The 17072-nt window shown below is 35.2% G+C and overlaps 1 protein-coding gene across 1 annotated transcript in view; it reads left to right on the top strand.

The window, feature by feature from the left end:
- MEI4 (meiotic double-stranded break formation protein 4) overlaps positions 1–12719 on the top strand; it is a gene marked incomplete at its 3' end in the record, with an annotated part of 178801 nt that extends 166082 nt beyond the window's left edge. Inside the window, exon 4 of the mRNA XM_080700081.1 lies at positions 12453–12719. Coding sequence (XP_080556207.1) covers positions 12453–12719 — 267 coding nt within the window. The remainder of the gene's footprint in view (positions 1–12452) is intronic.
- Between the last annotated feature and the right edge of the window lie 4353 nt (positions 12720–17072).

Genomic DNA, 17072 nt, shown 5'->3' with positions numbered 1-17072 from the left:
GATGAGAAAAATGAGGTTTAGAGAAATGAAGTAACTTAGCCAGATGACAAAACTAGTAAATGGCTGAGCTATGATTTAATAAGCAATGAATATGTTAGATTGACATTATTTCTTTACAAAGAATCTTGCTTAGTAAGGTTCTGTTTTCTCAAAGACATCAGCTAACAAGGGCCTCAGCTACATGTGTCCCCATTGGGAATCTCATTATCTGTCAGGCAGATGCAAGTCGTTCTCTCCCTTCTGTGGTTATTGTCTACACACACCTTTGACTGCATGCCATCTCTCAGTTTACTCACTAGCTGTGACTCTATATAGACTCAGCCTCAAGAGACAGATTTAAGAAAAGTTAATTAAAATTGGTTAATGGGAAAATCATTACTTTTAAACAAGTCTAATAACAATAGAATACATATGTGCAGTTAATGAATATCTGTGTATATACAATTTTAAGTACTTATTGGACTGTTTCCCATATAAGGAAGACAAAATGCTAATAGTTTTACTAGTTTTTAATTTTTTATGTAAGTCACCTTATAAATTAGATAAAAGCCCTTTAGAACTCATTTCCGAGAGTTCCCACTTCAGGCAAGTAACCATGCCATTATCTGTATAAAGGAAAATGGATTAGTGCCTCTTGAGTCCTTTTTATTCTTCTTGGCCTGGCACTTTGATCAAAGATGATTCACTAATCTATACCCTACACTCCCTTTATGCTGTGGTTCCCACTTCATCACTAGGAAATTCCTGTACTTTACTCTGACCAGAGCTTTATGCTGCCTAAGCATGGGCCCAACACTTAGGTTGTAGGGAGAGAGAAAGGATATAGCACAACCTTTGGAAAAGAAATAGGAAAAATCAATGTGTATTTCCATTACAATTTTCTATGAATTTTACACTTATAAAATGTACACATCACTCCTACTCTGCCCATGAGCTCTGTTGCAGGCATGGCCAGCTGCTGCATTGTGTCAGGCCCTTGGCTCAGCCGGCACATCAGTCCCTAGAGGGCTTTCTCCTGTGCCTCAAAGCTGCCGGCTGCCCAGCGCGTGGCTTAGAGAGGGTTAACATCATTCCCCTTGACTCCTTGCCTGAAATCTACTGCCCTCTACTACACAACAAGGATAGTGTATTAAAAGTCCAGGGTAAGTTCTCCATTTAATTATCATGGTGACAACTGGCCTTTGCCTTAGTCCTTTCTTTTAGGAAATGACTAATTTTGATGGTATCTTACTTACTGCTTCTGTCCAGCAAAATATGGCACACAGGAAACTGAGCTAATGGTATAGTACATTCACTGAACGTTTAATTTAACATTTAGGCGGTGTGGATGTATTCTTTGACTTAATTTTCTGCACTGTAACATCTTAATGTTTTCCGTCACCTCTTGCTTTTGTAGCAACAGGAAAACACCAAATACAAACTAAACCTCAAATGTACAGTACTTTTTGTTACATTTTCTGCTGCCAAAGGATGTTACTTTCCTTTTGTCCCTTTAGGTATCTGTCTTCTTTCTGTGTTAGAGGCAGCAGAAAGAAGTACCTTTTTAAGGCTAAGGAACCTTAAAACTTCTTTCTCTGACTAGATGAAATATTGAGGTCCCAATTTCAGAAGACCCAAGAAGAGGAGAACGCTGACATCAGGAGGGTCCAGACATCACTTGTGGGGTGCTGGCCATTGCTTTCAGGAATTTTCTGCCTTCTGTCTATCCTGGATGGCCCTGATTGCTTACCAGATGACCACTGTACCTCCAAGTCTTGTGCCCACATTTCCAACCAGAAACAGTGATGCAAGGGGATCAGAGGTGCATTCCAGTGTGTTCAGCCTGCAGTTAATAAGCTTTCCCAGAAGCTTTTGGTACAAGCACCTCTTTGACCAGAATTAGCCCAAAGGAGACTGGAGAATGCAATATTGTTTCATTCATTGTTGTGGAATTTTGTTACTGGGGTTCTGTTGATGAACAAAACTTGGAGATATCTTAAGCAATTAGCACTGTCTCCTTTGAGAATAGTAAGTCTCCACAAGAATGTCAAGTTAACGTCTTCTGAATTCCAGCTGGAACAATAATTAGGAATTGGCATTATGTGTTTAGAGCTTGGACTTCATAAGTAATTCTTTGAAGTATAATTTAGTAGCATAGAAAGAAAAAATATCCTATACCATTTAAATATATTGTGATACTTTTAATTTTTCAAGTCCAGCTCAAGAATAGAAAAATAATCATAAATGTTTTAATTCTGAAAATGCTGTATGAAAAATACCTGGTGATTTTCTACCAGGAAAGTATTTTCACTTCAGAAGAATCCTACTGTATAAAATAAAATCAGGCAATGAGAAGTAGTCATAGAACTGTAGAATCTTCCTCTTAAGGTTTTGTCAAACTACAATAACTGGATTTGCTGGGCCTGGTAGCACACGCTTGTAATCCCAGCATTCAGGAGGCGGAGACCAGAGGATCTCGGTTCCCAGACAGCCTCAGCTACTTGGTGTGGCCCTTTACAACTCAGTGAGACCCTGTTTCAAATAATAAAAATAATTTTAAAAATAGGACTAGGGGTATAGCTCGGGAATAGAATGCTCCTGGGTTCCATCTCCAGTACTGCAAAAATAAAATAAAATAACTAGATTCAAGATAAACTGAAAGCATTGTGTCAGATACAGGCAGCCATCCTGCTTGTGTATCAGAATTCCTTCAGTTCTCTGGCCAGTGCCCAGACAAAAAAAAATCCAGAGATTTATTCAGGGGAGTCTGTTCCACCGCACTGGGTATTTTCTGACACAGATGTGATTCACTTTATTTTGATACTGAGGATAGAAGGAAATAGTTCAAATAATACGATGAAATTATGTTGGGTATTCCCTGGGGAGGAAAAAGGTAGGTGCAGGGTAGGAGGATGTGAGGATGTAGAATAAAATACACAAAGAGCTGGGTGCATGTATGTTTTTAGCACACCGAAACACACTATGATGGATAATTACAATGCACTAGTAAAATAATATTTTAAATAGTTACAACAAAATATGGTGGAGTGTCAGCTATATTTCTAATATCACTTATTTTATTTTTCATTCTGTTTATGGTATTAATTCAGCAAATGAGTGAGCATATGATTAAACAGAGCAGACAGCTGCTCTGTAGTCTCTAATGACAGGAACACCTTCTCATGTTCAACTTACATTTGAAACAAGTAATAATCAAATATGTAACCAGTCAGAATACAAGGCAGAATTTGTAAAAATCTCTAAAATAAGGGATTGAGAAAGGCTCTGTGGATACAAGGTATCTCTGATGGTCCCTGGAGGTTAATCAGGGTGCGTCTTCTAAGGCTATGCAGCCAAATTTTTTTTCTTTTTAATAACAGAAAAGGGAGGAGATGATAGAGATACAAAAGAAGAGCCTAGCTTGTAATTTCTCAGGCAACTTCTACCTTTCCTTTATTTTTTTTTAATTGAAAATAAGTATCACATGTATTTGTGGCGTAGAAAATAATGTTGGTTTTTTTGTTTTGCTTTGTTTTTTGCAGTACTGAAGACTGAACCCAGGGCTATTCTACCTCTGAGCTACACTCCCAGCACTATTTTTTTATTCTTTATTTTGAAATAGGGTCTCACTAAGTTGCAAAGGGTCTCACTAAGCAGCTTAGACTGTCCATGAACTGCAGTCCTCCTGTCTCAGCCTTCCTAATGCTGGGATTACAAGCCTGTGCCACCACGCCCAGCTAGAAAATAATGTTTTACTGTAAATATACATTGAAAAGGACTAAATCAGTCAGCTAGCATGTGTTACATCTCATATTTATCATTTCTGTGACATTTGTACTCAAAAATTACTCTCATAACAAATTTAAAGTTATAATGGATAGTTATTAGCTATGGTCACCCTGATGTACGGTAGATTCTTTAATGTACTCTTCTTGTCTAACTGAAATTGTGTGTCCTCCAGCCAGCATATTGCCAAGCTTCCAACTCAGTTCTGCTTATGCTGCTCCTTTTGGCTTGTCATAATGTGGCTGTTATCATGAAGGAGAACTGTCCTTCTATACCCAGTTTGTTGAGAGCTTTTATTATGAAATAACGCTGAATTGTATTGAATGTCTTCTCTGCATCTATTCAGATGATCATATGTTTCTTTTTCATCGTGTTAAAGTGGCTTTTATATCATATTGATTGATTTTTACATGACTTCCCACCAAGGATAAATTTTTATTGATCATGGTGAATGGCACTTTTAATATGTAGTTAAATTCAGTTTGCTAATATTTTGTTGAGTATTGTTGCATCTCTCTATTTGTCAAGATTATTGACTCACAATATACTTTTTTCATGGTATCTTGTGTGGCTTTGATATCAGGGTGATGCTCACCCATAAAATTAGTTTGGAAGTATTCTATTTTCTTTAATTTTTGGCAGAGTTTGAAAAAGATTGTTTTTAAGTTCTATTTTTTTTTGTACCAGAGATTAAGCCCAGGGCCATTCTACTTCTGAACTATATCCTCAACTCTACAATTGCATTTTATTTCATTTTCTTAAATTTGAAACAGGTTCTTGCTAAATTGCTTAGGTTCTCACTAAGTTGCTGAGGTTGGCCTCAAATCTGCAATCCTCCTGTCTTAGTCTCCCAAATACTGGGAGCCAGGTACAGTGGGTAAAGGTCAGCTTCAGCAATTAGCAAGGCCCTTGAAAAAGTTAATTAGCTCCTGTTTCAGAATAAAAAATAAAATGGGATTGGGATATATCTCAGAGATAGACTACAATGGGATTAAAATTCGTAGTACTTCCCTACCCCTCCACCACATACACATCCATAATCTACACTGGGATTAAAGGTGTGTGTGGCACCATGCCTGGCTTAGTTCTTCTCTGAATGCCTAGTATAATTCACCAATAAAGGCAGCGGGTTCTAGGATGTTCTTTGATTGAAAGCTTGACCGATTCCATCTCCTTACTTGTTATGGACCTGTTCAGACTTGTTATTTCTTCATGACTCATTTTTGGTGTGTCACATTCATGTGTCCAGGAGTTCATTTCCTTCAGAAATGGAAGAAAGAGACTTTCACAAACAAAACCTGAGTGAGCTCATCACCATCAGGACTGTCTTACAAGAAATGTTGAATGAAATTTTTGATGGTTCTAGATTATCTAATTTGTTGGTGTATTATTGTTCATAGTAGTATTATTTGTGTGTGTGGTACTGGGGTTCCTGGAAGCCCTTCTACCTCCGGGATACACTCCCAGACCTATTTTTTTATATACTTTTCATTTGGAAACAGGGTCTCTTAAGCCAGCACAGCTGGCTCCAAACCTGCGCGATCCTCCTGTCTCCACCTCCCAAGCACGGGGATTACAAGCGTGCACCACCACGCCCAGCTCATAGTAGTCTTTTTATATACTTTTATGGTTCTTTGTAATTATGCATCCTACACAGACTGATAGGAACATGCATGCACACAACTCTTAGGCATTTTTCTCCAGGTGCCACCCTGCTCCCTTCCTTTCCCTGTACGTATCTTTGAGATTGGCATTGGTAATTTAATATACATACATAGCATTATTTCATCTGTTACATTCTTTATGTCTTTCTCCTCACCCCTTTTCCCCACCTCCTCCATCACTCCATCAGATGTTACCCTTGTTGCCCAATTTCTATTCAGCTTCCACACAGGAGAGAAAACATGTAACTATTCAATATTTTTTTAAGACTGGGTAATCATATATAGCATAATATTCTCAAGTTCTATTTTCCTGCAAACAACATAATTTTGTTCTTCTTTGTGACTAAGTAAAATTTCACTGTGTGTATATGCAACAGTTTTGTGATCCATTCATCTGTGTAGGGACACCTAGGCTGGTTCCATAATTTGGCTATTGTGAATTGTGCTGTTATAAGTACAGATATGCATGGATTGTGATAATATTCTGACTTCATTTCCTCTGGAAAGATGCCCAGAAGTATCCGTGGGTCATATGGTGGTTCCATTCCCAATTTTCTGAGAATCCTCCACACTGACTTCCACAGTGGCTATACTAGATTGTTGTTCCTCTAGCAGTTTATAAGAATTCCTACTTCCCTACATCCTCACCAGATTTTATTACTATTTGTGCTTTTTTTTTTTTTTGGTGGTGGTACTGGGGTTCCTGGAAGCCCTTCTACCTCCGGGCTACACTCCCAGACCTATTTTATACTTTGTATTTGGAAACAGGGTCTTTTAAGCCAGCACGGCTGGCTTGGAACCTGTGCGATCCTGTCTCCGCCTCCCAAGCACGGGAATTACAAGCTTGCACCACCATGCCCAGCAACTATTTGTGTTCTTAATGATTACCATTCTGACTGGAGTTTGATGGAATCTCAGTGTAGTTTTGATTTACATGTCCCTCTTTTGATCCTTTGAATTTTTGTATTATCAGTTGTAATGCTTCTTTTATTATTTGAGCTTTTCTCTTTTTACTTAATCTACCTAATGATTTGCTGTTTTATCTTTTGTTTAATGAACTCTTTGTTTCATTGATATTTTCTGTTTTCTTGTTTCTATTTCATTTATATCTGTTCTGATGTTTATTATTTTTCCTATTATTAACTGTGTGCTTATTCATTCTTTTACTAGATCTTTGAAGTGTAAAGTTAATTTTAAATGATTCCCTTTCTTTATATATGTACTTACTATTATATATCCCCTTCCTAGAAAAGCTTTTGCTAAATTCCATAAGTTTGGGTTTATTGTGTTTCTACTTTTGTTAGTCTCGAGATATGTTTTAGGTTGTCTTTTGTTCAGATTTGTAGTTCAGGAACCCGTTTTATTTCCACTGTTTGCGAATTTTCAAAACTCTCTCCTATTATTGATTTCTAGTTTTATGCCATTGTATATGGAAAAGATACATTTATGATATTACTCTTTATAAATATGTTACTACTTGTTCTGAAGCCTAATGTTTTAGCTTTCCTAGAGTATATTCTGTGTCCTCTTCAGAAGAATGGATATTTTGCTGCTGTCCAATGTTCTAGTAACTGTAAAGACTCTGGTCTAATTTCTAAGTCTTCAATCCACCTTGAGTTGACTCTTGTGCATGGTGGGAGGCTGGGATTTGTATCTCTTTTTCTACATATGATAACCAGTTTTACCAACACCATGTGTTGAAAAGGCTCATTTTTCAAACAATGAACATTTTTGCCCCCTTTGTCAAAATTCAATTGGCAGCATGTGTGTGGGTTTGTTTCTCAATCTTTTACTCTTCTCCATTGGTCTGCATGTTTGTTTTTGTATCAATACCACGCTGTTTTCATTACTACTGTGGCTCTGTAGTATAGTTTGAAGTTAAATATTATGAGTGCTTCCTTATTGCCAAGGAATGTTTTGGCTATTCTGAGTTTTATTTTGTTCCATATGAATTTTAGGACAGATTTTTCTAGATCTTTGAAGAATGAACATGATATTTTAATAGGGCATACATTGAATCTGTAGATTGCTTTTGGTAAGATGATAATTTTTATATTTGTTCTTCCTATTTGAGATCATGGGAAATCTTTTCATCTCTAAGATCTTCTTTTACTCTACTTACCATAATCCATGATTTATGTCATAATGTTATATTTTATATTGTATATTTCTGAACAAATTACTGTAACTATTACTTTTAAATGTGTTTTCCTTTAACCATCCTACTAAAGATATGTTACTTATTTGCCACATGTACAATGTTATAATATTCTTAATTTCTGTACTTTTTTGTTACTAGTGAGTTTTAGACTTTCATTTGTTTTCATGTTACTAAAAATCATTTTCTTTAACCTTGATCAGTTCCATTTAGCCTTTCTTGTAAGATAGTTTTGGTGGTGATGAACTCACTCAGCTTGTGTTTGTCTGTGAAAGTCTTTATCTTTCCTATACTTATGAAGGAGAGCTTTGCCAGTTAAAGTATTATTTGGGTGCTGGTTATTTTTTTTCTTCAGCACTTTAAATATATCATCTTCTATCTTCTGGTGTATACGGGGCATAAGGATTCTGCTATGAAACTCACTGTTAGCTTTGGTAATACTCCATTAAACATGAGACGCTTCTTTTTTCTTACTTTCAGAATCCTCTCTTTGTCTTTTAATTTTGATCATTTGATTATAATATGACTTCATGTAGTTTTATTTGAAATACATGAGAATAAAGGCTTTATCCTTCCCATACCTGCATGTTTATTTCCCTCCCTAGATCTGAGAAATTTTTAGATACTATTTATTTAGATAAGCTTTCTGTCCTTTGTCTTTCTCATCTCCTTTTTCCACTCCTATATAATTGGAATATTTGCTTTTTTGATGCTGTCTCATAAATAATGTATACCTCCTTCATTTACGTTAATTTTTATTTTCTGGGTTTTTTTACTTTGCGTATTTTTAATAACAGATTTATTTTCTGCCTCATGAATTCTTCTGTTGACTACCAATTTCATTTTTCATTTTATTTTTATCTTAATTTCTCTGCTTTTTTATTAAATTCACTTTATCATTAATTTTTGACCATTTATTATTTTCTTGATCTTGTTGAATTATTTCCTCGAATTTTCTTTAACTTCTGTGAGATTTTTTTAAAACAACTGTTTTAGTTAGCTTTTCTGTCACTGTCGTCAAATAACCTGACAAGCACAATTTAGAGGAGGAAAGGATTGAGGCCTAAAGTTTCATGAATCGGCCCATGATTGGCTGGCTCAAAGCAGAAATGGCTCAGCGGCAAGCCACAGGAAAGCTGTTCTCTGCTCCTGGCAGCAGGAAGCGGAGAGAGAGGGGAAGGGTAGTGCCCAAAGCCATGTCCCTAATCATCTACCTCCTCTAACCATGCCTTACCTCTGAGCCTGGCTTCATTGCCCTACACATGAGCTCTTCAGGAGGACCTTTTTTATCCAAATCATAACAATAATTAATTTGAATAAGTTTTAGGGAGTTAATATATCTTCATTCTTTTGGGTCAGACATTAGGAGATTACTGTGTTCTTTGTGGTGATATGTCCCTTTGATTTTGTTGTTGTAGCTATTGTTTTGTTTTTGTTGTCATGTTTGTTTGTTTGTTTGTTTGTTTTAGTAATGGAGATTGAACATTGGAACATTCTACCTCTGATCTACTCCCTGACCCCCTTTTATTTTTAATTTTGAAACAGGGTCTCACTTAGTTGCTGAGACTAGTCTTCAGCCTGTGTTCCTCCTGTATCACCTCCCAAGTACTGGAATTCAAGGTGTACACTACCACATCCGGCATCTCCTTGGATTTTAACTTTTCTTTTTGACTTATACGAATATCTGTGCATTAGATAGAAAAATCATCTCTTTTAGATCTTACGAGCCAACTTTGGTGTGCAAAGATTTCCCTTTTGTTTCAAAGATAGGAGGTGCTTTCTGAGTGGGGTATCACTGAGGGTGCAGTATCATCTCTGTGAAGCTCTGTAAGATGAGATCAGTTTTGAATACTTCAGGGATCTTTGTTGAGTGGCATCTTCAGCAGTGATGGCTGCTATCGTCCTCTGATCTCATTATCCCACCAGGGAAGTTGTTGCTGAGTAATACTTTTGGCACCAGATCCAGCTTGCAAGCCTTTCTGCAGCAGCTGTAGCACCAGGGTCTGGTGAATGGAGCACTTGTTGAGCTGAGGCCTGAAAGATAAGGAAATGCAAGTAACAGCATTGGTTTTTGGAACACAGGTACATCCATTGCTGCAGTTATAACAATGTGCAAGGCATGAGTGCTTGTGAAAAAGGAAGCAGGAGAGGAGAAGAGAATGTTCAGAGTTAAGTCGCTCAAGGGTCAGAGCAGGACCTAACCCCCTATGGCATCTAAACTGGTGACCAAAGAATAGGCACACTCAGAGACCATAGAAAACTGGTTTTCTTCTAGTAATTCTCAAGTTTCTAGTCTAATTTCTAGGTCTTTGATCCATCTTGAGTTGACTTTTGTGCAGGGTGAGCTAGAGAGGGGTCTAATTTTATACTTCTATATGTGAATACTTAGTTTTCCAAGCACCATTGATTGAAAAGGCTTTCTCCAGCATGTACCTTTCCTCCAGCATAAGTGTTGGGCTCATTGGTGAAAAAACAACTGGGTATGAGTGTGATGGTTTGTTTCTTCCTTCTATCCCATTAGTCTAAGGGAATTTTTATACCAATATTATGCTGTTTTTTGTTAACATATCTCTGTAATATAATTTAAAACCAAGCATTATAATGCCCCCTGCATGATTCTTATTGCTCAGAATTGCTTTGACTCTTTGGGGCTTTATTCTTCCAAATGAAGTTTAGGACTGTTTGTTTTCAGCTCTATGAAAAATGACATTGCTGTTTTGATAGGAATTGCATTGACTCAGTAGATCGCTTTTGGTAGTATGGCCATTTTGGCAGTATTTATTCTGCCTATCCACTAACATGAGGAGTCGTTCCATCTTCTCAGTCTTCAATTTCTTCAGTATTCTGTAATTTTCATTGTAGAACTCTTTAACCTCCTTGGTTAGATTTACTCCTAAGTTTTTGTTGTTGGTAGTGGTGGTGTTTTGAGGTTTTGTTGTTAATGTTGTTGAGGCTATTGTGAATGGAATTGCTTTCCAGATTTCTTTTATAGTGGATTTATGATTGGTGTTTAGAAGAACTACTGATTTTTGTTAAGTTGATTTTGTAGCCAGCTACTTTCCTGACTTTGCATATTAGCTCTGCAAGTCTTCTCAGAGAGTTTTTGTGGATCTTCTAAGTAAGTATTTTTTAATATACTTGAACAAAATGTGTAAAAATAATTCCTGGTTAGGATATATAGACTGGATGTTCCAATTAGTCTACTTCTCAGAGATCCTGTTTTCTTGCCTGTAAAATGTTGATAAGCATTCTGCCTACCACATAATGCTTCTGGCATATCTCTTAATTAATACACCAGCTTCTGTTTTTACACTGATACTGATGTTCTCTCATGTAGTGCCTACCATTGTTCACTTTTTAGGTCTTCCTTTTAATTGCCTTACATTCAGGCCAAGTAAGTTTTACAAGGCACATCTGTGCCTCCCCTCGTGTTCAGTGCTACTTCTCTTTGTGTGAGCTGAAAATAAAACCAAATCTGGTCCCTTACATCATAACTTTACCTGCCCTAGTAGTGAGTTTGATATCAAAACATGTCCCTAAAATTCTACTCCCAAAGATCCTTAGATTATCATTGGCAGGAATGTCATGCATTGGAAATCTTTGGCAGCATATTGAATTCAGTATTCAATATTGTTATGTATCTAAAACTCTTATGTTCCAGATATTCCCAGATTCATCTCAGTAATTAATTATAGGTTGAGTATTTCTTATTCAAAATGCTTGGGACCTGAAGTATTTCAGATTTCAGATATTTTTTGGATTGTCAACTATTTGCATATATTTAATGAGATATCATGGGGATGGAACACAATTCTAAACAGGTATATTTGTACTGGGGATTGAACCCAGGGGTTCTACCTCCGAGCTACACCCCCAGCTCTAATTTTTATTCATTATTTTGAGACAGGGTTTCACTAGTTTCAGAGTGCCTCACTAAGTAGCTGAAGCTTGGCCACAAATCTGCAATCCTCCTGTCTTAGCCTCCCAAGTACTGGTATTATTAGTGTGTGCCACCATCCCTAGCTCTAAACAGATTTTTTTTTGCTTTACATATACTTTTTATACACATAACCTGAAAGTAATTTTATACTGTATATACATGTGTGCATATATATTTTACATATGTAATATATATTTATATATAATATACATATTTAAATATATATAATATATATATATATATTTAAAAATGATTCAAAATAAAATCTTAAAAATTAAAGGGCTGAAGATGTAGCTTGGAGAAAGAATGCCGCTTAGTTCAATCCCCAGTAGGGGTGTGTGTGTGTGTGTGTAAAATGTGATTAAACCCAGGGTCATTCTACCTCTGAGCTATACTCCCAACCCTTCATATTTATTTTAAATCAGAGTCTCTTTAGTTTGATAAGAGTCTTGCTAAGTTGTTGAGGCTGGTCTTAAACTTGGGATCTTCCTGTTTCAGCTTCCCAAGTACTGAGAGCATAGGTGTATGTCACCACATCTGGTTTCTACAGTACTTTTAGTGTGCCATCATTTTGACTGCAACCTGTCACATAGGTCAGATGTAGAAATTTTCACTTGTGTTGTCATGCTAGAACTGAAAAATTTGGGGTCTTAGAATATTTTGGATTTGGGATTTAGGGATGCTGAATGGGTATTGCAAGAGTTAAAGGATTTGAAGCTTTGTAAACTTTTAAGAAAAAAGTTATTCCTTATGTTTATAGGCTTTGACAAAAGAAATTTTTCTTTGTTCTCCTTCTACCAATCGATAGGACAAAATGACAAAAGATGTTAAATAAACCAAATATTTTTATTTTTTCTGCAAATATGGCATCTTATTTGGCTAATCTGCAACCACTTTTTAAATGTATTTTGCTGTTTATTTGTAGGGGCAAGCCAATTATGATGTGGCACGCTATGAAAATAGTTTCTCCCTGTTCTGGATTCTGGAGCAGCTTCTTCAAATGGAAAGCAAAGACCATGCTCCAAGTATAGGGCACGAGAGCCAGGAAATCAGAACATTTCTTCAGAAACATGATGAAACTATCTTCCAACTCTCTGATTCCTTTCCTTTGTTTACCTTTTATTTATGGAGATTGGGCATTCTCTTGAACTCAGCAGAGATAGAAACTGTTGAAAATAACTCACCTTCTTAACAATTACAAGTATCAGAAGATTTTGTGCTTAAAAGTTTCTTCAAAAATTCTTGTAACTGAGCATTTTAAAATTGATTTCTAAATATAATAATTAATTCAATGTAATGGTTAGTCTTAAATTGTGCTTAAAATATTAAGTATTGCGTGCTTTTGTTAAAATCAGCCCTTTTCAGTTGAGAATGCTCTCCTCATTCCTATGTAATTGTACATAGCCCTTCTATTCTCTAAAATGAACCATTAGTTATCTGTCTTATAACAAATATTTAAATTGTGAAATATTTTCATATAATAGATGCTAAATGGTAATGAAGGGGATCATAAAGTTTTACATTTTTATCAGCAAATACTGTTTAAATGACTATAAGTACAATTTAAAATATTTTTCTACATATGTGCACTTATATCATTGTGTGTCATCTTAGAGGTACTTAGAAGGAGAAAAAATTTTAAGGTTTGGAAACCTCATGGCCTTTAACATAATTTTCAAGTCTTTTTAAAAGTGTTAATTAGTTGCTTAAATTCTTAGTGTTTGATTTCAACAAATAATTGCTTTGAATCTATTGATTAAATATGTTATAATATTCCTGTGGTTGTTTAAATATAGTTAAGTTTTATATAATTAAGTCATTAGGGATACCTTTATTCTAACATCCATCTAGAAATATACTTTATACTTATTAAAAGTATTGGTTGATTTTTCAGTTATACAATTTCACTGACTTTATTTAAATTATTATTAAAACTATGATCAACATGTTTAATGAGTACATATTGTATACTTTTTCATGGTACAATTTATGGTACATTGAATATAAATTTGGCTTGTTAATTATATGTGGTATTGTTTTAGTTATATATCATTTCTAAATGCCAGTTGTCCTAGAAAAACAAAATAGAATCTTGCTGATTCTTTCTACAATATATATAAAATTATATCACCTGCCACTTATCTTTTTAGCTTTTTTAAAAAGATAGAGCCTTGAACTGGGGACATAGCTCAGTGGTAGAATTCATGCCTACGACGCATGAAGCCCTGTGTTTGATCCCATACCACCCAAAGCCAAAGCAAAGAAGCAAACCAAAGATAAAGCATGCTTTATAATGCTGAAACTCGTATCAGTCAGCTATTGCTGTGGAACTAGTAACAAATAAATCCAGTGGTACACAATAACTTAAATTTACTTAGATATTTGTAGTTCTCTTGAAGATGAGGTGATTTTCCCTGAATTCTGCTAGAAAGTTCCACTCAAGCTGCAAACCACACTGGGTTCAGTTTCTTCCTTGCTTTAGTCAAGCTTCGGTCTCTTCCACCTTTGCTTATTCTGGGACCTGGACTCATCAGCAAGCTCTTCTTAGGGAAGAGTTGAGCAAGATGAAAAGAGGTAAGCTGAGAAATGCCCCACTACACTCTTAATGCATACACATTTGCCAAAGTACATCAAATAATAAACCCAAAGAAAAAGGACAGTAAGTATATACCACTTGGAGAGGGATAACTTGCTAAGTTATTGGCAAAGGGAGAAGATTTGGGGCCGGTAATATACTCCACCACAAGTACTAGTTGAATACTAAAGGACATTCTAGATCCTGGAAATGGAGGTATTTCTCTAATGTTTAATTCCTACAGATGCCTTTTAAGGTACTCATAAATAACTTCAATTAATGAAATTACAGAACCTCACTTCCCAATGTTTCTTCAGCTTCTCTCTTCCATAATTATTAAACAAGATTGGCAAATATATGTGCATCACTACAATCCATTTCCCACTGAAGCCAACCAACAAATAATCAGCTAAGAAGCTTTTGTAACTGTAACAAATTCCTCAATTTCAGTAGAATTCAAGGTTTCAAGGTCTGGAAGCGGACTACAAGCTTATCTATTATAGAAGAAGAAGCAAGGTGTTGAGATCATTATTAATGTACAAAATTAGTAATATTTTTGTTCTTTATGTCAATACTTGGGTTAAATATATAATACCTAACATTTCATTATCTTTTGTTTCAGAGTTATGTGTTGTAAATTTAGTTTTGAGAGCTAAATCTGCTAGGGAAAAAGAAGACAAAATGAGACATTTGTATCAATAGAGCAAAGGAAAAAGAAGGGAGGGAGAGAGGGGGAGGTAAATAATATTTAAGAAGAGTATAACAATCTAGATTTTGTTAGTATTAAGCTTCTGTATTAAGGTTTGGGAGATAAGAATAATGGAGACAGTAAAAATTAACTCACAATTGAAATGGATGTAGTATGGGATGGTAAATAAAGAAGGCGATAGAATAATACTAAAAATTGGAGAAGTTAACAAAATTATAATTGCTAGCACTCATAGTGTTTATTATACATGAATATCACTTAATAAATTTATCATATATAAGGTATTTACATATAATCCACATAGAATAAAGGTTATATAATCAAATAATAATATTCATCTATAATAACCAGGCACTGATCTAAGTATTGTACATTTATAAATTCATTTAGTTATCCCAACAACCTATGATATAGATGTGCTTATTATTTCTCTTTTAGAAATGAGGAACTCAGACAAAAGAATATTAAGCAGTGTGCGCAAGTTCCCACTATCCAGAAACAGAGTTAGGTTTCACACTCAAGAAATTACACCTTCCTGCTCCACAGTGCTTCTGTGCTACAGTGCCTGTAAGTTAAGACTCTTCTGGCCCTTCATGAGGCTTTCACAAATACAGTTTCTTTGCAGGTATCCTCAAATCTTTGTAAACCCTCAACTATGAATCTTTTGGCAGCAGTTGAAATGACATGCTTATTATTAGCTTATTTCAGTATCTTTCAACCCTGCAGACCAGCTGTCCTATCTACCACCATTTGGAGGAACAGCATCTTTGACTTTTTCTGGGTTGAAGCATCTTGCTAATCAAAGCACTAGCTCAGTTACAATCTTCAAACAAGAATGTTCTAAAAGATGCAAAGCTCCTTCTTAAGGGGCCAAGTGAGTGGACTGTAGAGCTGCTATGCTCAGTGAAAAGGGAAGGGAACTGTGTGTCCTTTATCCTCAGATCTATACGTAGATGCAGTTATTTCACTAGCTTTTACACTTCTAAAAGATGTTTGCTGGTATTGAGTAGTTATGAATGTTTCTTTTAAAAAGGCAGAGAAAAAGCCATTCATATTCCTAAGTTTTCATATACATGTGTAGATCCCATGAAGACAACATAACCAACTTCATTTATTCTTTGTAAAAAGTAGTTATTGGCACAAAATTTTTTAAAATGTTAAGTTTTATGTTTTTTTCTGATTTATCAAATAGTTTTTTTCTGACAGTCAATATACAAAGCAGACTACATCTGCTTTTGCTGAAGGAGATAATTATGATGATGTTTACTTGTAATGAAAAGCAGAATTTTATTATATTGAAATTTAAATCATTCTTTCTCAATTATCTGTAGAATGAGACAATACTAAATTTATCCAGGAAGTGAATAGTCTACTCTTGACATTCTCAATATTACAGAATGTTTGACCCAGAAGATTGTTAAAAGAAATGACCTCAGTCTCTTTGTTTTATTTAATATAAAGAAATTATAAGGTTCTATTACTAATAAGATGCAACGCTTGTGAAAAGAAACTGTTTTAACATTTAACACACTGAAATAATTCAATCTCTTATTTCAGAGTAAAATACCCTGTATTTACAATATTTTCTTCTAATATTTTAATAAAAATTTGCTTGAGCTGCTTTAGAGGTTGGTGAATTTTGTTCTATTTCAGTTACTATTTTGTAAGTATGTAAGCCCACTAGGATAGTAATACTTATTGGTAATTCTACTAACCTTAGTCATCTCTGACCTGTGTATACAGGTTCAAATGTGGTCCCAGGCCAGCTGTATCAGCATCACCTGGGAACATGTTAAGAAAAATATTTAAAGGCTCCACCCACAAGGTACTACATAATCAGAAATACTAGTGTTATAGCCCAGCAGCCTGGGTTTTAGCAAGTCCTTCTAGTGATTCTGATGCCCACAAGTGTTATATTCATTGGCTGAATGGGGGAAAGGAGATGAATGCATGTAAAATCATTCAGAAAGTAGAAATCCAATTACTTTAAGTCACTAAAATTCTTTAACCTTCCCTGGATATGCCTTAAATTTTCTAAGGAAAATTTTTAGGAACTAATTATTCATGATTCATTTAAAGCAACAAATTTATAAATAATACTGGTTAAGCTTACTAGCCTTTAAAAAATAGCATGTTTACACTTCCATTTTAATTTTATGTATGTGGTACTGGGGATTAAACCTGGAGATATTCTATCTCTAAGCTGCACCCCCAGCATATTTTTTTTTAATTTTGAAAAAGGATCTCACTAAAATTACCAC

Source organism: Muscardinus avellanarius, assembly GCF_963383645.1.
Source record: "Muscardinus avellanarius genome assembly, chromosome: 8".
In the NCBI taxonomy this organism is placed as follows: domain Eukaryota; kingdom Metazoa; phylum Chordata; class Mammalia; order Rodentia; family Gliridae; genus Muscardinus; species Muscardinus avellanarius.
The sequence above is the reverse complement of the archived record's forward strand: the minus strand, read 5'-3'. Positions and strand labels throughout refer to the sequence as shown.